General features: G+C 38.8%; 1 protein-coding gene across 3 annotated transcripts in view; it reads right to left on the bottom strand.

Annotated features, from left to right (window-relative positions):
* Positions 1–27,865, bottom strand: part of TMEM245 (transmembrane protein 245) — a 98,820-nt gene continuing 70,955 nt past the window's right edge. For 2 of the 3 annotated variants that reach the window (XM_027105277.1, XM_027105279.1), the window contains 4 exons: positions 17,015–17,115; positions 15,946–16,120; positions 11,017–11,211; positions 1–170 (listed from right to left, as the gene is read on the bottom strand). In XM_027105277.1, the coding sequence (XP_026961078.1) occupies positions 125–170; positions 11,017–11,211; positions 15,946–16,120; positions 17,015–17,115 (517 nt within the window). In that variant the 3' untranslated portion in view covers positions 1–124. Of the gene's footprint in view, positions 171–4,697; positions 4,772–11,016; positions 11,212–15,945; positions 16,121–17,014; positions 17,116–27,865 lie in introns of all 3 variants that reach the window. The other variant, XM_027105278.1, reaches the window with a different exon arrangement.

Raw genomic sequence — 27,865 nt, 5'->3', positions numbered from 1 at the left:
CTTCTGCTTCTTTTCCTGGGCTCTGTTTGCCAGGCACAGCTGAAAGGATAGGAGGCCACAGCTGAGCTAAACTCACAGTCAAGGTTGAATTTCCTAGAGAAATCACTGTGGTTTAGAAACCAAGTCAGTCTACTGAAGGCTTCAGATCTTCAGAAATGTCACGGAAAGTCCTTTAAGAAGAAACACAGAATGATTAGTTTTGCTTTCGGAAAAGGGGAAATAATAAAACCACAGAGAAGGAGGGGAGGGAGGGAGGGAGGGAGGGAGGAAAGAAAAATAGCATCTAACCAGTAATTCACTGCCACAGAATATCTTATTTTTATAATTTGAGAGCCTTGATGAGGTTATGTAGTCACTGTTTTTTTCCTGATATTTTCACTGAGTATTGTTTCAAAGTCTGATAGCTGTCTCTCAATCTTTAGTAACAAGAACTCCAGTTTTTTGGAGGGTCCATCCAAAAGACTATTTCCCCAGACTCTCTTGAAACTAATGACCATGTGACTAAGATCTGGCCAATTCGAAGTGTTGAGTGACTTCTGGGCAGTGTACTTAAAAGAGAAGGGTAATCTTCAATCCTTCCCCCTTCTTGCTGACTGGAAAGTAGACACAATGATGTTAAAGAGAAAATCACTAAGAGACCAAAGATTAAACGTTAGCAGGATAACTTTTATTGCAAAATAGGAAAACTGACCCAGCAATGTCCAAGCTCTGAGGATTGTGGTTCAGGGCAGGAGAAATGGGGTAGGTCTTTTCAACAGATGACCTTGTACTTGTACCGTCTCTAACCTACATCAAGCAAGCCAAGTAAATGTAGCTAATTGGCAGGCAATATCTGGGTTGGATGGAGGTGGCCTGCTGCATCTTTGTGGTGCCTACCTTAGGACTATAATAGCTAGGTGGCCTTTGCTACATAATTTTTATGCCCAAGCTAGGATGATATCACCCAGCCAGCTCTGCATCTGTGTTGGCAGCCACATGGCCAGGTCAGAGTTTATCAATGAACATGAGCTCAAGCACCCATTGTAGATGAAAAGACCTCACACCAAGGCTGGCGTTAAGGTGGGGCAAAGCTTGGAATGGATGTTTGTGGAACAGACACACTAGTCCTGATCTGCCTGCCTCTGCACTTCTTACACCCAAGAGAGAAATAAACTTCTGGCTCATTTAAGTCACTGTTATTTTAAGTTCTACTGATGGTGGATTTTTTTGAGTTTGTTTTTTGGTTATAATACAGGCAAATCTATCTTAACCGATACAGATATGAAGCACAAGTTTATTACCATCCTTTTAGATAGAGGGTGCCTTGCTGTTTTACAACAATATCACCAATTAGGAGGGTTCAACAGGCAGGGCAGAGGTAAATTAAAGACTAACCCTTTAGCACAATGTAGGAAGTACTTTAATGTCAAGAGGGGCACAGGTAAAATGTTACAGAAAAAAGATTACATTCAAGGATGCTCGGTTATCTCAAGGCTCCTTCACTGCATGAGGCCCTACATCTGAAGGAACAGCTCTGAGGAAGGGGTAAGCTTCCTGGCTATGGTTCCTGTGGCTCTGAAAGGGTTTATATGTGACCTGACTGAACCCCACGCTGAACATATGCTGATAGGTCAAAGAATTGGAATGAATTTCTTTCCTTAAATATTTTTATTTATACCTGGAGAAAAATTCCCCCAAACTAAGGTTTATACAGACACAAATGTTTTATATATATATATTAATACCCATCTATCTCTACATCCATCAAATCAGGGTTTCTCAACAGCAGCACTGTGGACCATTTTGTGCGTTGTAAGATGTTTAGCAGCATCCCTGCCTCCACCTACTACAGCTGTGATGAACATGTCTCTAGACATTGCCAAATGCCCCCTGAGGGGAGCACAATCACACCCTCCTCCCAGAACCATTGCTCTAGATAGCTATCTACCCATTTATTTATATATCTATTTTTCACAGTCCCACCTAAATTTTTGTTGTTACATTTGTGTATAGGCAAAGCTGGCTACAAGTTGCCTCAGACTATATGAATTTCAAGTAGCACTTAATTCTGGGAAGCCCTGGAAAACCTTTAAAACCAATAACCAAAAACTTGTCAATATTTCAAAGCATTTTCCAACACCCAAAACGGTTTGTAAACTCATTCTTTGATATCTTTTCAACTTTCTAAGATACCTGCAAATTTGAATCTCTAACTCTTCAATTCCCTAAATTATGAATGAAAATTTCTGCCTCAGGGCAAAGATGCATGAAATAACATTAACACTGTGGTTCGCCTGGCGACTGCTTTCTGTTGACAAGTAAGCTTAGCTGTGACCTTGAAATTCATACCTGCTATTCAATTCTGCCTCCAGGCCAACAAAGTCTCCAGAAGGACTCAGAAGAAAGAAAACAAAGTGAAGCAAGCTAAGAAAACAGTTGCTAAGTGTTTTCTATCTCAACAGAAATAGAATGGAGGGGGGGGGGGGGGGGGGGGGGTGGTAACGTGTGTGTAAAACCCTATAGAAGTAACACTGATCTTAACTGAACCTCAATTATCTCCTGGAAAACAAACTCCATAAGCTAGAGATAGAGAAATAATTTCTTGCTGGCCTCATCAAAAGGCACAGTACTAACTAATCTGCAGGGCTCATAAATCTGTAACTCTCTAGATTAGGAAGAAACAAAGGAATAAATATTGCATTGACAGTATTTCCTTCTTGGTTTAATTTTTTTTTTTTTTTTGGCCTCGACGCGCAACTTTCGGGATCTTAATTCGCCAACCAGGGATTGAACCCAGGCCCTCGGCAGTGAAAGTGTCGAGTCCTAACCACTGGACTGCCAGGGAATTTCCTTAACAGTATTTCTAAAAATGGCAAATGTTCTACCTAAACCATCTAAATACAGTATTCTTTCCCATACCATAAGGATTATTACGCCCCTCTGAACCATAGTGGTAGAATTTCTCAAGAACAAGCAATGCACAATGGGGCCACATGAGACTGGGGGGGACAGAGGACTGCTGTTAACATTTTATAGTTCCTTTAAGAGCAATGGAGATTGTGCGGTGTGATTTCTCATTTACAATCTCTGCTCCTTGGAAATATTTTGGGATGTGCTTCCCCTAAAGTTTCAATGAGATTTTAAAAAATCCATTTATGTGAATGTTTAAATCTTTTGATTTAACAACTCAAGAGTTGTTGACTCCCAGCCTCCCAGAGAAGCAGAGTAAATTGTGGATGTTTAACTTACTTTCGTTGGCTCAGGATAGCAAGTGTGTATTTCCTAGACCCTCACCCGCACATCTTGTGACAGAGCACATGTCATCACTATTATGTACATTCCTTCCCTTCCAAAAATTTGGAATAAAGTTCTAAGGCTGGGGTTTACCATGGCCCCTCCTCTTTTTATCGGCCTCACAGTTATACTGCAAAAATCTTTTAATCTGATCTGCTCTTGGTTTCACTAATCTATTAATTCATCAAATTTTCATTGAGCACTTTCTATTTGCCAAACACCGTGCCAGGAATGGTAACACAGCTGTAAACGAGTTAGACATAGTTCCTACCTTCAGAAAGCTTACCAATTAGTGGAAAGACAAACACACATTTATATAATAGGTATTAAGTTAGGATAAGTGGAAGATGCTATGGGAACACATAGCAGGGACACCTTATCTAGTCTAGAGAGTTCTAGTAATGCTTCTCCAAAGAAGAGTACTTTAAGTAAAGGTTATGATACTGGACTTGGCTAGAAAGGGGGTAGTATTCTTTACAGAGGGGAAAACATGTGCAAAGATCTCACTGACTCCAGGAAACTAAACAAGTTCAATATGGCTAGAAAAGAAAACGTAAGGCAGGCAACAGAGAGAGATGAGTCTGCTGAGGTAGACAGAAGGCACGAAAGGTCTGATGGGCCAATTTAAAGTTTCAACTTCACCTTGAAGGCCATGGGAAGCCACCATGGGAATTTTAAGCAGCAGAGGCATTTAACAGTTATGCTCCAGAAAAACCAGAGAACAAGATGGGAGGGAAGTAAGACTAGAGGCAGGGACCAGTGAAGAGGATGCTGAAGAAATCCTGGCATTGGGTCAACACCATTGGGAAGACAGAGGAATGAACAGATTCAGGAAAGTTTTTAAGTGACAGTGTCAAAGGAGAAGCAACCACCAACGGAGGGGGAGTAGAGTACAGCTCCCTTCCCATCTCCAGTTCTCTTTTTTCCCTCATTTTCCTAAACTGGAATGATGGGGAATACACTCCAACTGAAATCCTTAAGGTTAATGTAAAGATCTGGAGGAGTGGTGACTGTTTTTTGGAGAAGATCTTCATATCTTATTTTGCAAAGACAAAAATAACTCCTTGCTCTATAAAAAGTAGGATGTGTTACACCATAGCTTAACTGCCAAATACTGATCTTTCTTGACTTTCTTGACCATCATATTACATCCCAATAAACCCACTGTAAGTTGAAAATATCCTAAGTCAAAAAGCATTTAATACACTTAACCTAAGAAACATCATAGCTTAGCCAAGCCTACCTTAAACATGCTCAGAACACTTACATTAGCCTACAGTTGGGCAAAATCATCTAACACAAAGACAGTTTTATAATAAAGTGTTGAATATCTCACGTCATTTACTGAATGCTGCACTGAAAGTGAAGAACAGAATGGTTGTCTGGGTACTGCATGATTGTAGGCCTATCAGTTGTTTCTTTACCTGATCGTGTGGCTGATTAGGAGCTGCGGGCTGCCGCTGCCCAGCATCACGAGAGAGTATCGTACCACATATCACTAGCCCAGGAAAAAACCAACATTCAAAGTTTAAGTACAGTTTCTACTGAATGTGTATCACTTTCACACCATCACAAAGTTGAAAAAGTCGTAAGTTAAACTTCTTAAGTTGGGGACCATTTGTAATTTCTTTTATGAAAAAATACTGAACTTTGATTGAACTTTGGGTATTAAATCATGAAAGATAATCACAGTCAGGTTAAGATAATGCTCCTAAAAACAGCAATGAGTTACTAATTACTCTATCCTAGAAAAAGATAAAGCTGAGTTCCTAAAGGGCCACATTCCAGCTGTCACCTCCGGTCATAACAAGGTATGACAGAGGGCAAAGGAAAACTTGAATACAGGTAAGAGCGTTCCCGCAGGAGTTCCTGCGACATGCCCTTACTTTCTCCTTACAGGTTTTTCTAAGCTTTAACATTCAGAGACTGCTGCTCAGTTTTTGGTAGGAGTGAAATAAGTACATCAAATCAAGTCTGATTATCCTGTCCAAAAAGCAAGAAAGTACTTGAAAGTGTGTGACTGCAGGGTGTTTTGATCCTTCCCCACACCTCCCAAACAGCCCCAGTGTTAATAGAGAACAGGGGAAGCAATAGGTTCTGATTATTGAATCAAGGCCAAAATAGTTGGGAGCCCAAAGTTGTGCTGTGTCTGCGACATTCACCCTTGTGAAATAGTGCAACCACCACGATCAACAGTGAGAAGCAGAGAAAAGGGGTCCACCCTCCTTCATCTTTCCTTAGGTGGACAGTCATTCATCCATCTGAAGATACATGGCAGTACATAGAAATAGCCGTGCAAATGGGTCTTCTCAGCCACCAGCGCCTCCATCTGCAATCAGAAGGTATATCTGCCTAATGGAATGAACAATCCACCCTCCATTCTCACACTGAGAGTTCCTAAGACAAGCCAAACCCTTCCACAGCTCATGACTCTGTAGAGACTATTCCCTCACAGCCCATTCATTCCTTCAACTAGGAAGAGAGCACTTTCCAAGGTTGACAGGTGCGGTGGATACACCAGTAACTAACATGGACGTGACCCCGCAGTAACAGCAACCACAGTCAAGCGGGAAAAGACAAAGAATCAAGTGTATAAGTGAAAGTCGTAGGAGAAAGGAAAGGTACAAGGTGCTATCTGTAAGAGCATTAAACTAGCAGAAGGACGTAATCTAATCTTGGGGGTAGGGAAAGCTGCTCCCATGAACTGACACTTGAGTTGCGATCTGACGAATGATTAGGAGTTAACTAGGCAAGGAAAGATGGGGGAGGGGGAGAGTGTCCAGACAGAGAAAGCAGCGTGCTTGAAGTCCTAGAGTTTGAATGGAGCTGGTGTCACTGAGGCCCTAACACAAAGCCAATGTGGCTGCAGCTCAGACAGGGAAAAGTGTTTCAGAATTCGTGAAGCAGACACAGGTAGATCATGCAGGGCCTTGGAAGGATTTTGATCTTCCTTGTAAGAACAATGGGAAGCCAATTTTGGTAAGCACAACCAGATCTGCCTCCATTCTGAAAAGAAAACATCCGCTGCAGTATGGAAAAGGGACTGGAGGACAGTAAGAGTGGACACTGAGAGACCGGCTGGGAGACTGAGATGCCTGCAGCAGTCCAGGTGAGAAACCTAACAGCTGAGCTCAGGGCAGGTGGAACTGGGGGAAAAGGGGAAAGGACAGATTTGAGATAAAACTGACAGGACTTGGTATAGATGGTTACTGAGGAGATGGAAAGTCATAAGGATGACCTCACACTGGCACATATAATTAGAGGGCAACATCTACTGAGGAAGGAAACAGAGGAGAATGTTTTATCTTGTGGGGGGTGGAGGGGGGAGATGATTAAGGAAAAGAAAGATCTTTAGTTGTAACACACCAGCTCACCTGCTTATTACTATGTGACTAGAGGCAAGTTAACCTCTCTAAGCCCTGATTTCTTCATTTATAAAATATGGAAAACAATCTTTCCTAACCTCACATGAAAACATTGGACAGATTAAGTAAAATAAGACAACGCAGGTAAAGTTTTATCACAGAACTTGGCATGCTGAGTCCCAATAAATGTCAGTGGTGGTTGTTTGTTACTATTTAAGAGGTCATTTAGACTTTCCACTAGAAAGTGCTGTGTTGAATACATAGTTCCTTCAGGCCTTCTCAAAACCCCATTAGAACCAGTAAAAAGTGTTTTTTTAAAGGCATAAACCTACCTGAGAAAAGAGGAGAACAAAAGGGACATAAGAGGTTAAGAGCAACAAATTTTTAGAAGATGGAAAGGAGATGAACAACTGCTATGACCCAGCATAACCTAAAAAGCTGAATCCTAAGCCAGGAGTTATTCAGCAAAATTGCCCATAAGGCTCAGGAATTGGTGATATCAAGTAACTTTGGAAGTGGGGTTGAAGGTGGGACTAAACACAGAAGGGCTGCTTTAAAGAGTGTTTAAAAAGCAGTAAGACCAAGCTCTCAAACTCTGGGCAGGAGATTAAAAGATCTTTCTCTGAGGAATTTAGCAGCCCCAAAGGGAAACCAAAAAGCACTGACATCAAGGGTTGCACAAGACAATGGTCCTGGCAGGTTATATTATGGTAATATAATAACCAACCCACAGGTAATAATACCATAATGTACACATAACAACCAACCCACAGATCCTGAGTAGTTCACTCTTAACGTAAGCCAGTAGTCAAAAATATCCGATACCTGCTATTGTGATTATGTTGTGTTAATATGGTGAAGGTGAAGGGATATTACAGATGTAATCAAGGTCCCTAAGCAATTGACTTTAATCAAAATGGCAATATGTTCAGTGGGCTAGGTCTAATCAGGTGAGCCCTTTACAAAAGGGTCTTAGCAGTCAGACAGAAGTCAGAAAAATACTCTCCTGCTGGCCTTGAAGAAGCAAGCATCATGTTATGAAATGCCTATGGAAAGGGGCAGCCTCTGAGGCTACAAGCCTCAGTTCTACAACTGCAAGCAAAGGAATTCTGCCAACAACAGGCAAGCTTGGAAGAGGGCTCCCCAATCTGCAGATGAAATCCCAGCCCAAGCTTACACCTTGACCACAGCCTTGGCAGATCCTAAGTAGAAGACCCAGCTGAATTATGCCTGTACTCCTGACTCATGGACTTTAATATAAATGTATGTTGCTTTAAGCCACTAAGTTAGTGGAAATTTGTTATGTATCACAGAAAAGTAACACAGACCTATATGCCAAAAAAGATAAATTTTATTTATACAAATAATACCTCAATAAACCAGATCCCCCCAAAAATATGATAGCAGAAATGGAGACCTCTAAGAAGGTGTTAGAAGATAAAGTTGGAGAAATCACCCAGAAAATGGGAGCCAAAAAGACAGAACCAGAAGAACATCAGAGAAAAGGTTAAAAAATGATATGAACAGTGTATGCGGGTCAGCACCAAAATAAAAGTAGTTTTGAAAGGGAGAGAAGGAAATCATTAATAAAATAACCGAAGAAAAATTTCAGAAGCACAGAACATAAATTTCCAGTTTTAAAGGTCACAAAGGCACTTGATACAAGTGCCAATTGGAACAACAACAACAAAGTAGATTAAAAACAACAAAAAAGATCCTATAGGTTTTCAAACAGTTAAATTCCAAAGAATCAGGAACCAGAAAGGCTTCAGAATTTTAACAACCGTGAAAGCTAGAAAACAATGAAGAAATAAAGTTCTAAAGGGAAAAAATTTTAAACATAGAATTCTCTACCCAGGCAAACTATTGAGTAAGTATGACTTTAGAAGCCTTTTCAGACATGTATCGTCCCCCAAATTTACCTCCCATGCATTCTTTCCCAAAAATCTACAGGAAGATGTGCTCCAACAAAAAGCAGGAATAAATCAAGAAAGAAAACAATATTGGGAAATCATATGGGAAATAAGGATTCCAACAGAGGGGAGAGCTGAGGGAATCCCCAGGGTGACAGCTGTACAACTCTGCTGGAGCAGATCAGAACAATCCAGGAGCGAGTTCTTCAGGAAGATAACACTTACAGCAAACCAGACGCAACTCAGTATGCTGAGTGACAGGAGAGGTAAATACCTGGTGCAAAGCCTGGCATTGGACTAATTATAAGTTCACAGAAAACAAAGCAAATAAAAAACGGTATCTTTATAACACAAAGGAAAGCGAAATGTTGTATAGGTAAGGAACTATAGACAATATACAAGAAGGCTTAAATATGAATGTAATTTACAGAGCCATAATAATGTAAACACTGAATACTGATCTAACCAATATCACAGTTTAGTAATATCGAGCGGATGGTTAGTAAAAGAGATAATTTCTCACTTTCCAAATGGGAAGTAAACAGTGCCAATACATGAAAAAAATCAAGAAATGAACACAATTTCAAGATATGGAGGTAAACATCAGATAGAGTCGAAAGTGGTTCCTCTTAGAGAGGAAAGGAAGGGGCAGGGAGAAGGCAAAGGACTGCTCTTTTTCACAAGCTTTAGAGAAATTTTTGACTCTTTTAAATTATATACATCCATAACTTCGAAGGAAAAAGATTACAGCTATATCGGTCCTTACATTATTTTTTCAAACCCCCATACCACTTAATTAACAACATTCTGCCTTCAGAAGGGGACCAGGGGAAAGGGGTTACTCGCCTCTAGAAGGATTAATATTAGCTTCTTTTGTTTCACCTTAGAAACTAACTCTTGCTCTACCAACCTGGAATCATCAGAAGTCTTTTTCTAAAATAACAGCAAAATATTGATCAACCAATTTTCTTTTTACTTCTTGTTTCGTGAGCCCAAGGAATACGGTATCCACTCAGCAAATGCTCTCTACTGCTTTCCAGTAACTGTCCACCGACTTCTCAGGAACCCAGTACCTGCCTTTAAGAGCAAAGGCAGGAAAGGATATCATAGTGTAACCACCCCCAAACTGGTGACGTCTTTGTTGAAACCTCTAGGTACCTCTTCTTTTCATTCTTCTTCAGGAAACTGATATTTCACTGCCATCAAATAAGTGCCTAGAATTAACTAAGATGGCCCTTTGACCGACTAGCTCTAACTCAGAAACGTTATTCTACTTGTTTTGGGTTAAAGGACTATGTCTTTCTTCACAAAATACAGCACTTAAAATGAAATAAGCAGAACATTTTAGAAGAATTTCAAATAAAAATATAGTTTCACTAAATACATTTTCAGAATCAACTTGTTAATGACTCCTTAATTACACTAGAATAGGCAACAAAAAAATTCTTTTCCAACTGAAAATAACAAGGGCAATGCAGTATGGTCTCTGGAAAGTTAAAATCCTGTATTCTGAGACTTAGTTTTTCATTAAAAGTCCTTCTTACTTTTCTGTTGTTAAAATGTAATTTCTGGTACAGCCACATAGAAAAACTGTTTTGCAAGTATCCACTAAAGTTAAACCAGATGTAGTCCCAGCCATTCCTCTGCTGCTATATACGCACCTGAAGTAAGTATTCATGTTCACCAAAAGCCATGCACCAGAAAGTTCATAGCAGCCTGATTCATAACAGTCCTAAACTGGACACTACCCAAATGTCCATCAATACTACAATGAATAAATAAATTGTGGTATATCCACACACTGGAATACTACAGTATATAAATAAATATATACAAATTAAATAGTATATAAATAAACCTACAGAAAAATTGAAATAGTACAATTAACAGCCATATGTCTATCCTTCATCTAGATTCACCAGTTGTGAACACTTTGCTACAGTCATTTTCTCCCTCTCAGTTTGACATCTCATCCCTAAAGGATATTCTGCTACATAACCGAAGTATCACTGTCAGACCTAAGAAATTTAATATCAATATAATATTATTTCACATATGGTCCATAATCAATTTCTCTAACTGCTTCAGAAATGTTCTTTATAGATTCTCTCCATTCCCCAATCCAGGATCCTGTCATGGACCCATGCACTGCATTTGGTTGTCCTATTTCCTAAGTCTCTTTCAATCTAGTATACCACTGTCTCAAAATGGTCTTTTAAAATTTATTTATTTTTGGTTTTTCATGACATTAACAATTCTGACCCAATCGGTTTTTAAATGTTCCTGATATGTGAAACCCAAAAGTCTACACACAAATGATTTCTATTTACTTAGTGTCTTCAATCTTTAGTAGAGCAGAGGAACTGAAATACTCTGTATCCTAACAGACTGTATGCAGGTGAAAAATAATGAGACAGGTTAGTTCAATTTCATACACAGTTTATGATCATTCTGCTGTAACTCACCGCTGAGTCTGAACAGGCCACGGGGTCTGGTTTGGTGTGGGTACTGAATTCGTGGGACTCATTAACATAGCACTATAGATATTGGAAGCGACCACAAGTATGCAGAGAAGTATGGGCCCAATGATTGCTCCTTCCAGGCCCAGGTAGTACGCTCCACCAGCCACTGCCAAGCCTGTCAAGTAAGGATGGCCACCTCTAGAATAAAGAGCACACAGGTTACTCATGACTTTTAACAAACATAAACCTTGGAGTAAGTCGGAAATACATTCTCTAACACAATGTTCATTCTGTAATACACCTGCCTTTTGATTGCATTATCAGCTTTCTTCAGATTACCTCAATGCAGATAACAAGATGCAAAAATTTTCTTGCCTACATGTGTGACGTTTGCCTTTTTATAGGTCCAGCAACTGAAGGAGTGAAGTCAGCAGTGTTAACAGGTACCATTACAGGGCTGTCTGAGGTGGGTTAATGTCAGCTTAGGACTCGTTATATAATCTACCTGTTAGGTTTACCTCCATCTAGAAAAACTAAGTGGGCACAATTAAGTGTGTAGTTCAACTAATTATGCTTTTTTTATAAAGATGATAACAATACAATGACATCCCTGTTATTCATAAGTTAGACTTCTAGCAACCTCCTAAAATACAGATTTTAACACAGGTAGTGATAAAAGTCCTCATGAGGAAAATATTTGATAAAAAGCCAAGATTTTTATTTCATAGGAGAGTCATAACTGTCTTCCAGCTTATCAGTGTCACTTACATAACTGGAATGAAATAAGACACAGGCAGACCTCAGAGATACTGCAGGTTTGGTTCCAGACCACCATAATAAAGCCAAATCTCACAATAAAGTGAGTCACACGAAATTTCTGGTTTCCCAGAGTATATAAAAATTATGTCCACACTGTACTGTAGTCTTTTAAGTGTACAATAGCATTACGTCTAAAAATATGTACATACGTTAATTTAAAAACACCTGATTGGTAAAAATGCTAACTATCATGTAAGCCTTCAGCAAATTGTAATCTTTTTGATCTTGTCTCGATCAGCGTGATTGGTTGCTGACGGCAGGGGCAGTTGTGGCAATTTCTCAAAACAAGACAACAATGAAGTTTTGCTGCATCCACTGACTCTTCCTTTCAGAGATGATTTTTCTGTAGCATGCAATGCTCTTTGAGAGCATTTTACCCACCACAGAACTTCTTTCAATATGGGAGTTAATCCTTTCAAACCCTGCTTCTGCTTTATCAACCAAGTTTATGTAATACACTAGATCCTTTGTTGCCATTTCAACAATCTTCACAGCATCTTTACCAGAAGTAGATCTCATCACAAGAAGCCACTTTCTTGAAAAATTAAAGTTTTATCATGAGACTGCAGTAATTCAGTTACATCTTCAGACTCCACTTCTAAATCTAGTTCTCTTGCTATTTCCACCACATCTGCAGTTACTTCTTCCACTGAAGTCTTGAACCCCTCAAAGTTATCCACGAGGGTTGGAATCAACTTCTTCCAAACTTCTGTTAATGTTGATATTTTGACCTCTTCCCATGAAATAGGAGTGTTCTTAATGGCGTCTAGAATGCTGAATGCTTTCCAGAAGGTTTTCAATTGACTTTACCCAGATCCATCAGAGGATCTGGGTAAAGTCTTACATAATAAGACTTGAAAGTTGAAATTACTCCTTGAACCACAGGCTGCAGAATGGATGTTGTATTACAGGCATGAAAACAACATTAACCTCATTGCACATCTCTATCAGAGGTCTTGGGTGACTGGGTACATTGTCAAATAAGCCAAAGTATTTTTTTGTTTTGTTTTGTTTTTGTTTTTGTTTTTTGCGGTACGCGGGCCTCTCACTGCCGTGGCCTCTCCCATTGCGGAGCACAGGCTCCGGATGCGCAGGCCCAGCGGCCATGGCTCACGGGCCCAGCCACTCCGCAGCACGTGGAATCCTCCCGGACCGGGACACAAACCCACGTCCCCCGCATCGGCAGGCGGATCCCCAACCACTGCGCCACCAGGGAAGCCCAAGCCAAAGTATTTTGAAAGGAATCATTTTTTCCTGACCAGTAGGTCTCAAGAGTAGGCTTAAGATATTCAGTAAACCATGTTGCAAATAGATGTGCTGTTATCGAGGTTTTGTTGTTTCATTTCTCGAGCACAGGCAGAGTAGATTTAGCACAATTCTTAAGGGCCCTGGGATTTTTGGAATGGTAAATGAGCACTGGCTTCAATTTAAAGTCACCAGCTGCATTAGCCCCTAGCAATAGAGCCAGCCTGTCCTTTCAAGCTTTGAAGCCAGGCGTTGAAAGTCCTAGGTGGCATCTTTTTCCAAGAGAAAGTTGTTTCGTCTACATTGAAAATCTGTTTAATGTAGCCACTTTCATTATTTCTCTTTAGCTAGACCTTCTGGATAACTTGCTGCAGCTTCTACATCAGCACTTGCTGCTTCACCTTGCACTTTTATGTTCTGGAGACAGCTTCTTTCCTTAAACCTTACGAACCAACCTCTGCTAGCTTCAAACGTTTCTTCTGCAGCTTCCTCACCCCTCACAGCCTTCACAGGGTTGAGAAGAGTTAGGGTCTTTCTCCAGATTAGGCTCTGGCTTAAGGGAATGTTGTGGCTGGTCTGATCTTCCATCCAGAATACCAAAGCTTTCTCCGTATCAGCAAAAAGGCTGCTTTGCTTTCTTACCATGTGTGTGTTCACTGGAATAGCACTTTTCACTTCCTTCAAGAACTTGTTCTTTACATTCACAACTTAGCTAACTGACTCAAGAGGCCTAGCTTTCAACATACCTTCTTCACTAAGTTTAATCATTTCTAGCCTTTGATTTAAGTGAGAGATGTCTGTCTCCTCCTTTCACTTGAACACCTAGAGGCCACTGTAAGGGTATTAACTGGCCTTATTTCAATATTGCTGTATCTCAAGGACTAGGGAGACCCAAGGAGAGGGAGAAGATAAGGGAACGGCTGGTTGGTGGAGCAGTCAAAACACATACGACATATATCAATTGTCTGCCATCTTATATGGGTGTAGTTCATAGCACCCCAATACAATTACAATAGTAACATCAAAGATCACTGATCACAGATCATCATAAAAAACATAATAAAAAAGTCTGAACTATTGCAAGAATTACCAAAATGACACAGAGACACAAAGTGAGCAAATGCTGTTGGAAAAATGGTGTCAATAGACTTGCTCAACACAGCGTTGCCACAAATCTTCAATTTGTTTAAAAAAAACAAAAGCAATATCTGCGAAGCGCGATAAAGTGAAGTACGATAAAATGAGGCATACCTGTAGATTACAGCAGCACAGCACACTGATAATAACATATGACCACTGACATAAGAGGGACTTAGAAATAAGGTATATTTTGTTTGTTTCTAGTTTCTAAACACAGATGATTAGAACAATTTAGTGAAGGGAAAATAACTAAATACCTTGGAAGGATATCCTGTACTGTATTACAATTCAGTAACATTTAAGGTGAGCTAGTCTTCAGGAAACCAATAAATTATATTTGTAATTTATTTGTCTTCTTCATTCCAAAAAGGATTTAGGGCAATATTCCATGTTACACTATGTAAGCAAGCATTTTCCCTAAACAATACATTTAAGGAAAATTTTTATCAGAAATGCTTAAAGCTTAAAAAAAAAATGTGGGAGCTTTTAAATAAAAGCTTAATTTATTACAAAATAAAATAAAGCAAGTTACGTAAAATTTTTCATTTCCTAATGATGTTGGTTAAATAAGGTGTTACTTTATTATTAAGAGAGAACTATATCTAAGTCTTAAATTCTAGCTAAAAACCCTGATATAAAATTTACAGCAAAGTTTAAAGAAATGAAAACACTTAACTATAAATCACGTAACTGCTCTTATGGTTTAAATTTCAACTATTAAATGTTAGTTAAGCTCACTATGAAGTTCTCCTGTTATCTTTAAGTTTTAGGCAAAATAGTTCCCCTAAGGCTTGCTTATGGAGTTGCTTGTTTCTTGTTGCTCTGGAACTTTGGGGCTTCTTAGTTGTTCTATATCATTTATTTTCTATTTTAACTTACTAGAGAGAAAACAAGGTAGCATATGACTGGTCTCTTCATAATTTCAAATTAACTGAAGGGTCCTCTTCCTGTAAACTTAGACCCTGTCTACGCTTATTGTGATGAGTTTTACTTAAAGAAAATTTAAAATATTAACTATTATGATAGTTTCAGTGGGCCATATTCTGAATTTGAGTAGCTAAATAAAATTCAATATTTGTCACATCCTAGATTGTAATAAGCAATGTTAATCTGGATACGTGACTAAATGAGAATCAGCTTGATTTACTGAATGCAATTTCTAAGAGACATCAAAACCTACAAAAACAGATATTTATTATATTGCCAAAGTTTGGCTTCTGCCTTAAATTTAATCTGCATTCATCATAGAACCATACTATAATATCTAAAGTAAGAAAGCACTGCTTGTCAGATACGAACTTGATGAGGTTTCATTTTACGTGGAAATCCTCAAACTTAGAACCTAATAATGTGTTTCTCTGAAAGCAAAGAAGTTCTGAAAATAACTACTAACTTGTTATTGTACTTAAAATATTTTTATTTTGAAGTATGTACCGTAATTCTTTTTTCCTAGGTTAAATGTCACTAAACCAGAGGATTATTCACAACTTTTAGTCTCATGTATTGTAAATAAAACTTATAACAAAATAGCATACCTTGCAAATGATATTAATTAAATTAAACTTTGATTATATCAGTGGGATCACAAAAGATTACTTCACTGAAAATCCTACCACCAGTCCTTTCTCCCATGCCCAAAAGGAAAAAAATAAAATCTTCTTAAAAAAGGCCAAAGAAATTCCTGGATATGATTCATCACCAACTTCAGAAGTTCTGTGGAATACTTACCCTGATATATCAGAATAGATGGCAGTATCTACAAAGTATGTCGGCAAGAGATGAAAAACCAACAGTAAGATGGCTTTGCATCCTAAGCCTTGTGTAAGCCACAGGTCTAGAACTGCAGGTACTGCTGCCCAATATGTGCCTAGAAACGGCACTGCTCCAAGGATTGCTGCTAAAGCTAATAAAGATTAAAAGAAGAAAAAGCAACTTATCATCAGCAAAGCAATAACAAGACAGCAGAATCTAATCACTAGCTCCTACTACTTAAAAATTTCCACCAGAACAAGTTAAACAAATACAAACTCAAATTTTAGGGGAATGATATGTCCTGTTTAACTGAATTTGCTAGTTGAATGAGGTCCAAGATCTTCAAACTGGATCATGAAAATCTTTCTGAAGTGTGTGTTTACTTCATGAATCTGTTCTTAAGCAACGAAATTTTAGTGTCCCACAGTTGTTATTCTCAATCAATGGTTAGTTAATATGTATGCAGGTGGCCTTCCATATCCTCAGATGTGGAACCTGCAAATACAGAGGGCCAAAGGACCTGAGCATCCGCAGAATTTGGTATCCTCAGGGGGTCCTGAAACCATACCCTCAGGGATACCAAAGGACAACTGTACAGTCCTATGATATAACTATAGAGCACTGGTCAAATATTTGTACTGATTCCAAAGTCAAATCAGAAATTAGTTTCTAAATCTCGGATAAGAACGTATATGCTTTACCTTGCTTCTTTCTAATAAAAATGAAGTGTAATTTCAATAAAAACACCAAAAATAACCCTGCTAACTGAAGGACCTTACTTTACACTCATTCCTTTCCAGAACAGTATGATCAATTAAGAAATAAGTATTTGTTATTTATGCAGTGCTTCCTATGTGCTGGGTATTGTTTTAACTACTGGGGATACAGCAATAAATAAACATTCCAGATCATATTTCTGCTCCTAATCTGGACTAGATTAGATCTCAAAATTTAGCATTTTAAATTTAAGGAAGCTGACAGTATATGTAAAATGGCTTAATGTTCCTTAAATAGAGGACAGCAGAAGTTATGATACAGTTGTTACCTGATGGTATGAAGACAATATTGATGCCAAATATAGTATGAGTCAGCCAGGTGTATAATCCGTAGAAGCCAGCCATTTTGAGGGAAGCATCAAACACCCCTCTAGAACGTCCAAAGATAAAAGGGAAAGAAAATAAACACAGTATCATACTGTGATTCAGAAAAATCAATATTCCTAGGCTTCTGGCTACTTTATCCAAATCTGATAATAGCTTCAATTTTTCCAATGGCCTGAGAATGCTTTTTTCATTTTATTTCAGAGAAACATAAAAATCTTGTATTGAAAACTTGAAATAGATTTACTAAACTGTTCTTTAAATTTCTCTAATGAAAAGATAACTGAAATAAAACACCTTAAAATACCCTATTCACTGAAATAACTCATCAACTCTTCACTTCTAAAGCAGATCGCTCACCACCAAAATAAAGAGAAAGAAAAATAAGTGTGAATATCTTATTTCTGAGGATGTAGTTAAATTTGGAGACATCCAGGCTGTGGCCAGCCCCCCTCTTTGGGAAGAGCAAGTGAGGAATACTATAGCCGGTACTTCATCAGTCCTTCTTCTCGTTAACAAAATGCTCCCACACATCTTAAACCATGCAACCCAACCTACAAAGTAACTTATAAAAATGCTATCAAAGAATGCAGGTCATTGGGTGAGAATTTACAAAAAAATCTTATTAATTCCGAAGTAAAATCAGAGAGGAAAATACAAGAGGTGTAAAAACAGACACACATATTCCGTGATTAATAGGAATGAAAATATGCAATCTCAGGTATTTTTGCTTTTCAGTTGGAAGATTAAAGTAGTACTGTATAAGGAGGAGAAATAAGGAACTGCTCAGGGAGAGCACAAAGGCAGCAAATCTTAAGTTATCCCAAGGTATCACAAAGTTACAAAAAACAGGAATCTGTGGGGTGCACGGGACGCACGCTTATATACTCATGAGAGAAGGAAAAGCTGTTTGTGATTGAAAAAAGCAGAGACAGTGGCAGCAACGTAACACTGTACACACAAAAGGACACACCAAGATTTTCCAAAGCATCCCAAGAGGTGTACCGGGAGAGTAAGTCAAACTCTGGAATCCAGTGACTCAGTCATTTCATATGAGACATGCATTTGGGGACAGAGTGGCTCTCAAAATTGTGAAACCTTGTCATACTGACCAGCAGCTTTCACTGAAAAAAGTGCCATAGGCTCTCTAACAATAAGGACACAGGCTAAAGAGATACCAAAAGACTTAAAGTAAGGGAGATAGCCCACAGGAAATATAAACGATCCGAACAGTAACTGATTAGAAGACATGGAGGAAAAAAAGAACACGAGAGATTCAGGTTTTAAACCTGAGGGAGAAAGAATGGCAGTATCTCAAAGTCATGGAGAACCCCAGAATGGGCGAGGACATGGAAGAAAAGGGAACATGTTTAGTTTGGACAGTGTTAAGTCGAAAAAGGATGATGAAAATAAATACCCTGGAGGTAGCTGGAAATAAGAGACAAGGCTTAATAGCGACCTTGGGACAAGAAATTTGAGACACACCAAATAATCATAGGATAGGGTAAGATATCCCAAGGGACAAGCCTAGAAAGAATGGGGCAATGAGCTCTGTTCTCATAAGGGACCTAAGGACAAAGATACACCAGCCAAAGAGATAATGAAATCATTTCTCTAGTAGAAAGAAAATCACTAGAGTACACTATTCCCAGAGAGCAAGGGAGAAGGAAGCTTTTGAGAATGAGGGAATAATAATATCAAATATCATGGAAAGATTAATGAGAACAAAATCTATGAAAAAAAGTACAGAATCTGACTAGAATGGGGAAGGGGGGCTGGTGAGAAAAGATATAGATGTGATATTTCGATCAAACTTATGGTGTTTTAAAAATTTTAAGCCAAAAATAAGTTGACATCAAAGTGCAATGGAAATGTAAGGCCAGACACTATCACACTCTTAGAGAAAAACATAGGCAGAATGCTCTATGACATAAATCACAGCAAGATCCTTTTTGACCCACCTCCTAGAGAAATGGAAATAAAAACAAAAATAAACAAATGGGACCTAATGAAACTTCAAAGCTTTTGCACAGCAAAGGAAACCATAAACAAGACCAAAAGACAACCCTCAGAATGGGAGAAAATATTTGCAAATGAAGCAACTGACAAAGGATTAACCTCCAAAATTTACAAGCAGCTCATGCAGCTCAATAACAAAAAAACAAACAACCCAATCCAAAAATGGGCAGAAGACCTTAACAGACATTTCTCCAAAGAAGATATACAGATTGCCAACAAACACATGAAAGAATGCTCAACATCATTAATCATTAGAGAAATGCAAAACAAAACTACAATGAGATATCATCTCACACCAGTCAGAATGACCATCATCAAAAAATCTAGAAACAATAAATGCTGGAGAGGGTGTGGAGAAAAGGGAACACTCTTGCACTGTTGGTGGGAATGTAAATTGATACAGCCACTATGGAGAACAGTATGGAGGTTCCTTAAAAAACTACAAATAGAACTACCATACGACCCAGCAATCCCACTGCAGGGCATATATCCTGAGAAAACCGTAATTCAAAAAGAGTCATGTACCAAAATGTTCATTGCAGCTCTATTTACAATAGCCAGGACATGGATGCAACCTAAGTGTCCATTGACAGATGAATGGATAAAGAAGATGTGGCACATATATACAACGGAATATTACTCAGCCATAAAAAGAAATGAAATTGAGTTACTTGTAGTGAGGTGGATAGACCTAGAGTCTGTCATACAGAGTGAAGTAAGTCAGAAAGAGAAAGACAAATACTGTATGCTAATACATATATATGGAATCTAAGGGGAAAAAAAAGTCATGAAGAACCTAGGGTTAAGATGGGAATAAAGACACAGACCTACTAGAGCACGGACTTGAGGATATGGGGAGGGGGAAGGTAAGCTGTGACAAAGTGAGAGAGTGGCATGGACATATATACACTACCAAACGTAAAATAGATACCTAGTGGGAAGCAGCCGCATAGCACAGGGAGATCAGCTAGGTGGTTTGTGACCACCTAGAGGGGTGGGATAGGGAGGGAGGGAGGGAGGGAGACGCCAAGAGGGAAGAGATATGGGAACATATGTATATGTATAACTGATTCACTTTGTTATAAAGCAGAAACTAACATACCATTGTAAAGCAATTATACTCCGATAAGGATGTTAAAAAAAAAGTAAAATATTTATCATAAACCTTGGACATAGTAAGAATTCAATGAATCTTAACTGATTCTAAAAAAAAAAAAAAAAAAAAAAGTGCAATGGAATACCACAACTGAATCACCCCTCTAGGTGGCAAGTAAGCAAAGCTCAATCCAAAAAGGACCACTCGTAGGAAAACAGTCTCCTTCTAGCTCTGGGAATATTGACTGTTGGTAATATTCTCACTAAGGCAACTTTTAAGTAATTTTGTAGACCCTAAATGCACTATCTATTGTTCGCAGTAACTAAACATTTTCATGTATCCCAATGAGGGAAGTAAAGACAATATATTTCCCCTACCTTATGATCTGGCACACAGTTTTTTAGAAAGCAGAGAAAAATCTTCTAATAATTTACTAAGAGAATTTTTTAACTCCTTCAAATTCCTAGCCATTTTTTCTCCTTTCTTTCTTCTACGTAAGTTTTATTGAACTATAATTTACCAACAATAAAACTCACCAACTTTAAGCATATGATTCCGTGGATTTTGACAAATGTATACAGTTGCATAACTACCACCAGAATCAAAATATAGAATGTTAGCATCATTCCCAAAAAGTTTCCTCATGCCCTGTTATAGTGAATCCCTCCCTGAGCCCTGGTCTCTGACAGCCACTAGATATGCTTTGTCACTACAGTTTTGCCTTTTCTAGAATTTTGTACTAACAGAATCATACATTATGTACCTTTTGGAAAACAATGTGGTAAAATATACATAACATGAAACTTACTATTTAACCATTTTTAAGTGTACAGTTCAGTAGTGTCAAGTACATTCCCACTGTCATTACACAGCTTTTGGTGTTTGGTTTCTTTAACCTAGTACAATGCTTTTGAGGTTCATCCACACAGTAGTTTGTTCCTTTTAAATTGCTGAGTAGTATTCCATTATCTGGATATACCACAATTTGTTTATCCATTCACCAGCTGATGGGCATTTGGGCTATTTCCAGTTTGGGGCTATTGTGAATAATGCTGCTATGAACATTTAAGCACAAGTTTTGGTCATATGCTTTCACTGCTTTTCAGTAAATGCCTTAGAGTGAAGATGCTGGGTAATATGGTATCTGTTTAACATTTTAAAGAAACGTTAGCAACTGTTTTTCTCTCTCCATTCAGAGAAAACCTATAGTCTATGGACACCCAGCCAGAAGTTACTGCCTGCTACATCACACCACATCTCCTCAAGGTGTAAGGCTTAAACTTCATACTTATGGTATTACGAGGGTGGATGCTGGCAGAAAGAACAATTCAGCTCATGAAAAGCTAAATGACAACGCATCTGGAGTCCCCAGTAACTGACCTGACACACACTTGGTGCTCAATAACAGTGGCTATTATTGGAGCTACTGTTATCAGGTATCAAGTTCACCAGTCTCATATGCATGTAGCATACAGTCTTCCTCCACTATCCACCTCAATCTTTTTTTTTTAATATTTACTTATTTAATTTATTTATTTGGCTGCGTCGGGTCTTAGTTGTGGAACACGGGGTCTTGGCTGAGGCATGCGGGATCTTTCGTTGTGGCGCATGGGCATCTCTCTAGTTGTGGTGTGTGGGGTTTTCTCTCTCTAGTTGTGGCACACGGGCTCCAGGGCATGTGAGCTCTGTAGCTTGTGGAACGCAGGCTCTCTCGTTGAGGCGTGTGAGCTCACTAGTTGTGGCACACGAGCTTAGCTGTCCCGCAGCATGTGGGATCTTAGTTCCCTGACCAGGGATCGAACCCGAGTCCCCTGCACTGGAAGGCGGATTCTTTACCACTGGACCACCAGGGAAGTCCCAATCTTTTCTTTTGAGTGGAAGAATATCTGCGTGTGCTCCACCTTCTAAGACACCTCTTTTCAGTGACTCTTTAAAGACTGAGAGTTGTTCTCTAACTACATCTCCAGGCTTTCCCAGCACTCAGCAGTTGGAGAATCAAATTCAGAAGACTCAGGAGGCTCTTTTCCTCCCCTCTTTCGGTAGCTCAGTTAATCTGGCTCAGCAGGCCTGATTTAGCTCAACAGATGAGACTGACACCAACCCCTGAGCTGGAGGCTCCCCCTTTCTAACAAGGCCACATCCTCACTCAGAGACCTTCCACTGTCAGACAGTCCTATAGATGTCCCCCTGCCCCATGCCATATGGAGACTGTTACAAGGCAGGGGTCCCCTCTACTGAAGGCAGGCCATAGCGCATCCCATCCAGTTAGGCCTCATCTAAGCATACCTCTCTGTGAATAAAAGTTCCAAGTTGATACACAATCAGCTTTTTGTCTAAGTGTAATTATACTTGTATAATTATGACACATAAAGGTCTGTGTGTCCCTGCCTCGTTTACACAACTACATATCTAACTCCTCTGTACCAGAGACCTAAATTGACTTCAAATGATTGGTTAGAATTTTAATTCTTAACCAGCGCTCTGTGTTTATCCTTTATAAACTCTGAGATGAAGCTGTTGTTTTCACAAATTTTTTACTTCTGCTCTCAGCACCCTCTCATTTCTGACCGAAAGAGTATTTGTGTTACTTTTCCAAACTGAGTGAGAGAGAACTAGCCAGCCAACTCAGGATTTCATCAGATGACTTGCTTTTAATGGAGTGAGACTTGAAGCAAGGACATGGGTGGGGAGAATGAAAAACCATAGTCAAAAAGCTCTGTGCCCTCAGGGCACACAGGGCCCTAGACCACAAACAAGTAGGAAGCACAGTCTAAGGGAAAAGAAAGAAAAGGAGAGTAAAGAGTCCACAATCAAATTCTGCCTACTCCTGACATTTCCTTACACTGGTTCTGCCCTCTCTTCTTTCTAAAGGTCAGACAGGAAGACTATTAGAATATCATTCCCCAGGGAACAACAGTAGTCTACCCTCACTGCCACACAGTGCACCTCAAGTAGAAGGTGAGCTAGTGGAGAGGGCAGGCATGTTCAGAGACCCCGCGTATAAAATGACCAATCAGGGATCCCTTCATTACAACCCCCTCCCTTTCCTGATTCACTAGCCACCCCAGAGACCCAGCTCCACAGTAAAAGGTACAGAAACTTGGTTGACACTGGATTTCCATTCCAGAGGGGAATGGTCACGCTGTGCACGCAGACCTAGCGTGCTGGTGAGGGGCTCAGGGAGAGCTGCTCCCATAGACGCCTTCCATCCCCACTGGAAATAACTGTGAATCACACACACAAGCGTATGACCATGGCATCACATTAAATCGTGTGGAGTCCTTGGCAGCAGTAAATACTAATTCAATATTTGTATTTAATTAACACGTTGTTTTGTGTCTTTGACAGTGCCTACCGATCATGGATACTTACTCTAGTGCTAATTAAAAAAATCAACAAGAGGTTGTTTCAATTACATACGCAAATAGCAAACATTTGTATCTCAACACTAGTTCTATTATGAGCCTAAGTTCATTAAAATGAACTTAGCAATTTTTAAAGCACCACAAAGAGAAACTAAATACAAGACAAAGTTTTTAAAAGTCATTTCCCTTGGAAACTTGAAGCAAAGGTTTAAGCTTATTAAACTGATCTTTAATCAAGTAGGTTAAAAAGGCACTATATTTACTGACTTGGTTATTATTTAAGAACTCTACTAATTTTAATTTTCCCAAACATGCATAAGAGATTCTGCCTCTCTATTTCAGCGTTAGGAGATCTCTTCAAATAAATGAAAATATATTTTGTTACAGCTTTAAACTCTTCCTTATACATTTTAATTTAAACAAATAATGTTTATAACCTTCAATCCACAAGAATTTCTTTCTAATGAATATTTAATATTTCCAGTAAAATCTGGAAATACTGATTTACTAAATGATCGACGCTAATTTTTTTTTTTAACCCAAATACTTTTAATTCTGCAAAACTGGAGGGTGGAGGTGGGAAGCATGTTCACCGAAAATCTCACAGTACACACATTCTCCCATCAAATTCATCACTAGGACTCCCACCCACCGGCCCTGAAAAGCTGTAATCCCACAAGCAAGAGCCCTACCCGTGTGCATGCACTCATGTGAAAATATCACACATACTAAATTGCACTGAGGCCGTGACAACATGCAACTTAGTAATGTGCAATATCTCCACCAGAGCAAGCAGAATGGAGCATCGGGGAAGAAGGGTGTGATGCAAACATTCAGGACACAACATGCTCTAAGGGGAGGAAAATGGTTTAGGGGTAACGGATGCATGCCACTAACTCAAAAATTCATGAAATGAAAACCCAATCACAAATGTATTCGGTTTAGAAGAATACTCATTCAGAATGGAGAAAAATAACTAAGGTTCAGAAATTCAATGAGACAGTGATTATCTAGTAGCCACATATTTCAGAAGGCAAAGCTTGAAGAACAAAGACACTTTCACTGTCTGGACATGCAGTTAACTCCCAATTTCAATTCCACTTTTAACTTATTAATGGATCATATAAAATGAGTTTAATAATTCACTTAACTGCAACATTGATGACAACTAATGACTGATGCTTATAAAACCCGACATCACTGATAATTTACACACTAAAAACTTCAGTCTCAGGGCATTATGATAATATTTTCATGATCATTTGTATAATATTTTCCCTCTGAAAATCTTTCTCCATGAAGAAACATATTCCATCTTGAACATAATCCTTAAGAATGAAAAAACTGACAGGAGCTTGTAGAACTAGAACTCATTGTTATCTTACACATATGAGAAAGTTCTTCAGAGGTATCTATGTATGACTGTATATTTTAAGCCTTGAATTTGACCCAGTAAAGAAATAAAAAGCACTCAGGCTGCTAAAAATCAACCTGAATTACAATCTATAATTTATATAACTTGATATAGCTGTGGTTAGAAAAATGGCCCAGCCTATATAACAAGTTATCTCGTCTGTACCATATTTTTCAGACTCACAGAAATCTATCAATTTTGAGAACAATTAGGATTGTAGTGTTGGTTGTTAATTTTTTTTCTGTATTAAAAATAAGTCCTCTATGTGACTTTTACCACAATAAAAACACATTAACCTTTGCTATGAAACTATCACAGCATTGTTAATCGGCTATACTCCACAAAATAAAAAGTTAAAAACAAATTTAAAAAAATAAGATAAAATGAATGGTTTTTGTACGAGTATATGTTAGAACCAAGACATGGGCTATTCTTATAGTACATAATTAGTGTGTACAATCCCAAGAAGATAAAGCAAATCTAACCTGTGAAAAGACATATATTTCCTCATATCTATGTAGATGACTGTACGCTCTCTAACCTCAAATTCCTTCCTGAACCAAAGACCTAATTTTTTAAAAATTTTTATTGAAATATAGTTGACTTACAATGTTCTGTTAGTTTCAGGTGTACAGTAAAGGGTACAGTTATACATATATAACAAAGTTATACAAAGATTCAGTTATACATATATATGAATATATATATTCTTTTTTACATTCTTTTCCATTATAGGTTATTACAAGATATTGAGTATAGTTCCCTGTGCTATACAGTAAGCCCTTGTTATCTATTTTACATACAGTAGTGTGTGTATTTTATTAACTCCAAGCTCCTAATTTAACCCTCTCTCCAGCCTTGGTAACCATAAATTTGTTTTCTATTTGTTTTGTAAATAAGTTCATTTGTATCCTTTTTTTAGATTCTACGTATAAGCGATATCATGTGATATTTGTCTTTCTCTGCAAAGAACTAAATTTTTAGCTGCCAGCCTCATGTGTCCATGTGAATAGTCTTAACGGTACCACGAATTTAATTCATCATCTTTTGTTCCAACCATCTCCTGGAAGAAGGCATCATGGTATACCAGAAGAATGTGTGATCTCAATCAGCTGGACTTAGGTACAAATCACAGCTCTGCTTAGCAGTTCCAAGGAACCATGACTTTAAAGAATAATCTTTAAAACAAAGGAGGTGGCATATTTGGTATAAAAAAAAAAATGACTCAATGACAGACATTTAGAGGATGGCCAGCTGTGCTAGTAAAGGTTACTTCAGGAAAAAGAAGTATCTTTCTTGAAGTTCTTTATGGACAAGCTAGATACTTTTCTGTAAGACTTGGCTTAAGTCACACTGACTAGAGGATTATGGCAGCCTTTGATATGGCTGATTCCATAGCTTCATCCTGTTGGGAAGATAGAAAGTTATTTTTCCTTTTTGGCGAAGTATCTGCATAAACTTTTTTGAGACAGATGTCACTTAGATACACTAAAGTTAATCTATTGATAGATTAATAAAGATGAAAACCAATGGTCAAATAGGCTTAGAAGGGATGCTAAAGCCAGCAAGTATCTTTCCTGAAGACAACTTCACCCTGAAAGCTGTTACAGTAGACAATATACTCCCAAACCCAGAATATTTACATGGATGGCTCCATGTGGATACCTGGGAGCACCAAAGGGGATAAGAGCTTTTTTGGTTTTAATCCCACCTACTGTCCAATAAAGTAGGAGGAAAAACAGAAAACCTAGCAAAGTTTCCAGAGAAAATATATTTTAGGTGCATGCATGCTATTTGAATGTAACCAAGGGTTTTCCAAAGATCAAAGTGGTATCCTCACCAGCTGTTACATGAACACAGTGAAAAAATAAGCCAAAATCAGTCAGACAGAATTATCAGGTCAAATCAACATTTCTGTGGCAGACTAGTTTCAAGAAATTACCATTTTCTTAAAAGTATGTGGAAACAGAAATGCCAGCCAAAGATTCACTATTCAAGAGAAGCTTTAGACCGCCTAACAGCTTATTAGAAAAAGGAGCTCTAATGGATAACATGAGAATTTCATTTGAGTAGCTATTCATAAGAAGTCAAAATGAAGTAGAGTCTTATTAATGAGTTAGAGCAATGAGGGACAAAGTTTTGGGAAGGAGCTGAGACAAGGCTGCAAAAGGCCTCTCCCTACCTGACATCATGAAGAGGAAAAAGAAAAAGGCATCAGTGACTTGGAAAGAGGATATGAAGAATAAAAGCTGAAGAATCATCTCATTCAGAAATCAAGCCTGCAATACATAGACCCCAGAAGACATGATGGAAATTTCTGGCTGGAACCTGCGATACACACAGAGCGCGTGACTTGGAAATAACCCCAAATTTTGCATTTCCGGTATCCAAACTACCCTCTGCAGAGGACACAGCCTGGCTGCAGAGCGACAGAGGAAGAAACAGGAAGGCCACCTACTCTCCTCCCCAAGCAAAGCTAGAATTCCTGAGAATACAAGGAGGGTTCTGAGAGAAGCTGAGGTGTATGTGTGGTGCAGGGTGCAGGAGGGGCTTCTCCCGAGCAAATTATGTGACCATTAGAAGCTGCAGCAAGGGCCTGGGGACAGGCCATTAGACCTTTGTACATCACAGGCTTGAGAGTAAGATATTAAAACTGTTTTACATTATCCTCTCAAAGGAGATGTTAAAAATCTGAAAATACCAGGGGCTTCCCTGGTGGCGCAGTGGTTGAGAGTCCGCCTGCCGATGCAGGGGACACAGGTTCGTGTCCCAGTCCGGGAAGATCCCACATGCCGCGGAGCAGCTGGGCCCGTGAGCCATGGCCGCTGAGCCTGCGCGTCCAGAGCCTGTGCTCCGCAACGGGAGAGGCCACAACAGTGAGAGGCCCACGTACCGCAAAAAA

The sequence above is a fragment of the Aethalodelphis obliquidens genome, unplaced genomic scaffold (genome assembly GCF_003676395.1).
Source record: "Aethalodelphis obliquidens isolate GAN/ISIS:26980383/991018 unplaced genomic scaffold, ASM367639v1 scaffold7, whole genome shotgun sequence".
Lineage (NCBI taxonomy): Eukaryota > Metazoa > Chordata > Mammalia > Artiodactyla > Delphinidae > Aethalodelphis > Aethalodelphis obliquidens.
This window is presented reverse-complemented; position numbering and strand designations above follow the sequence as displayed.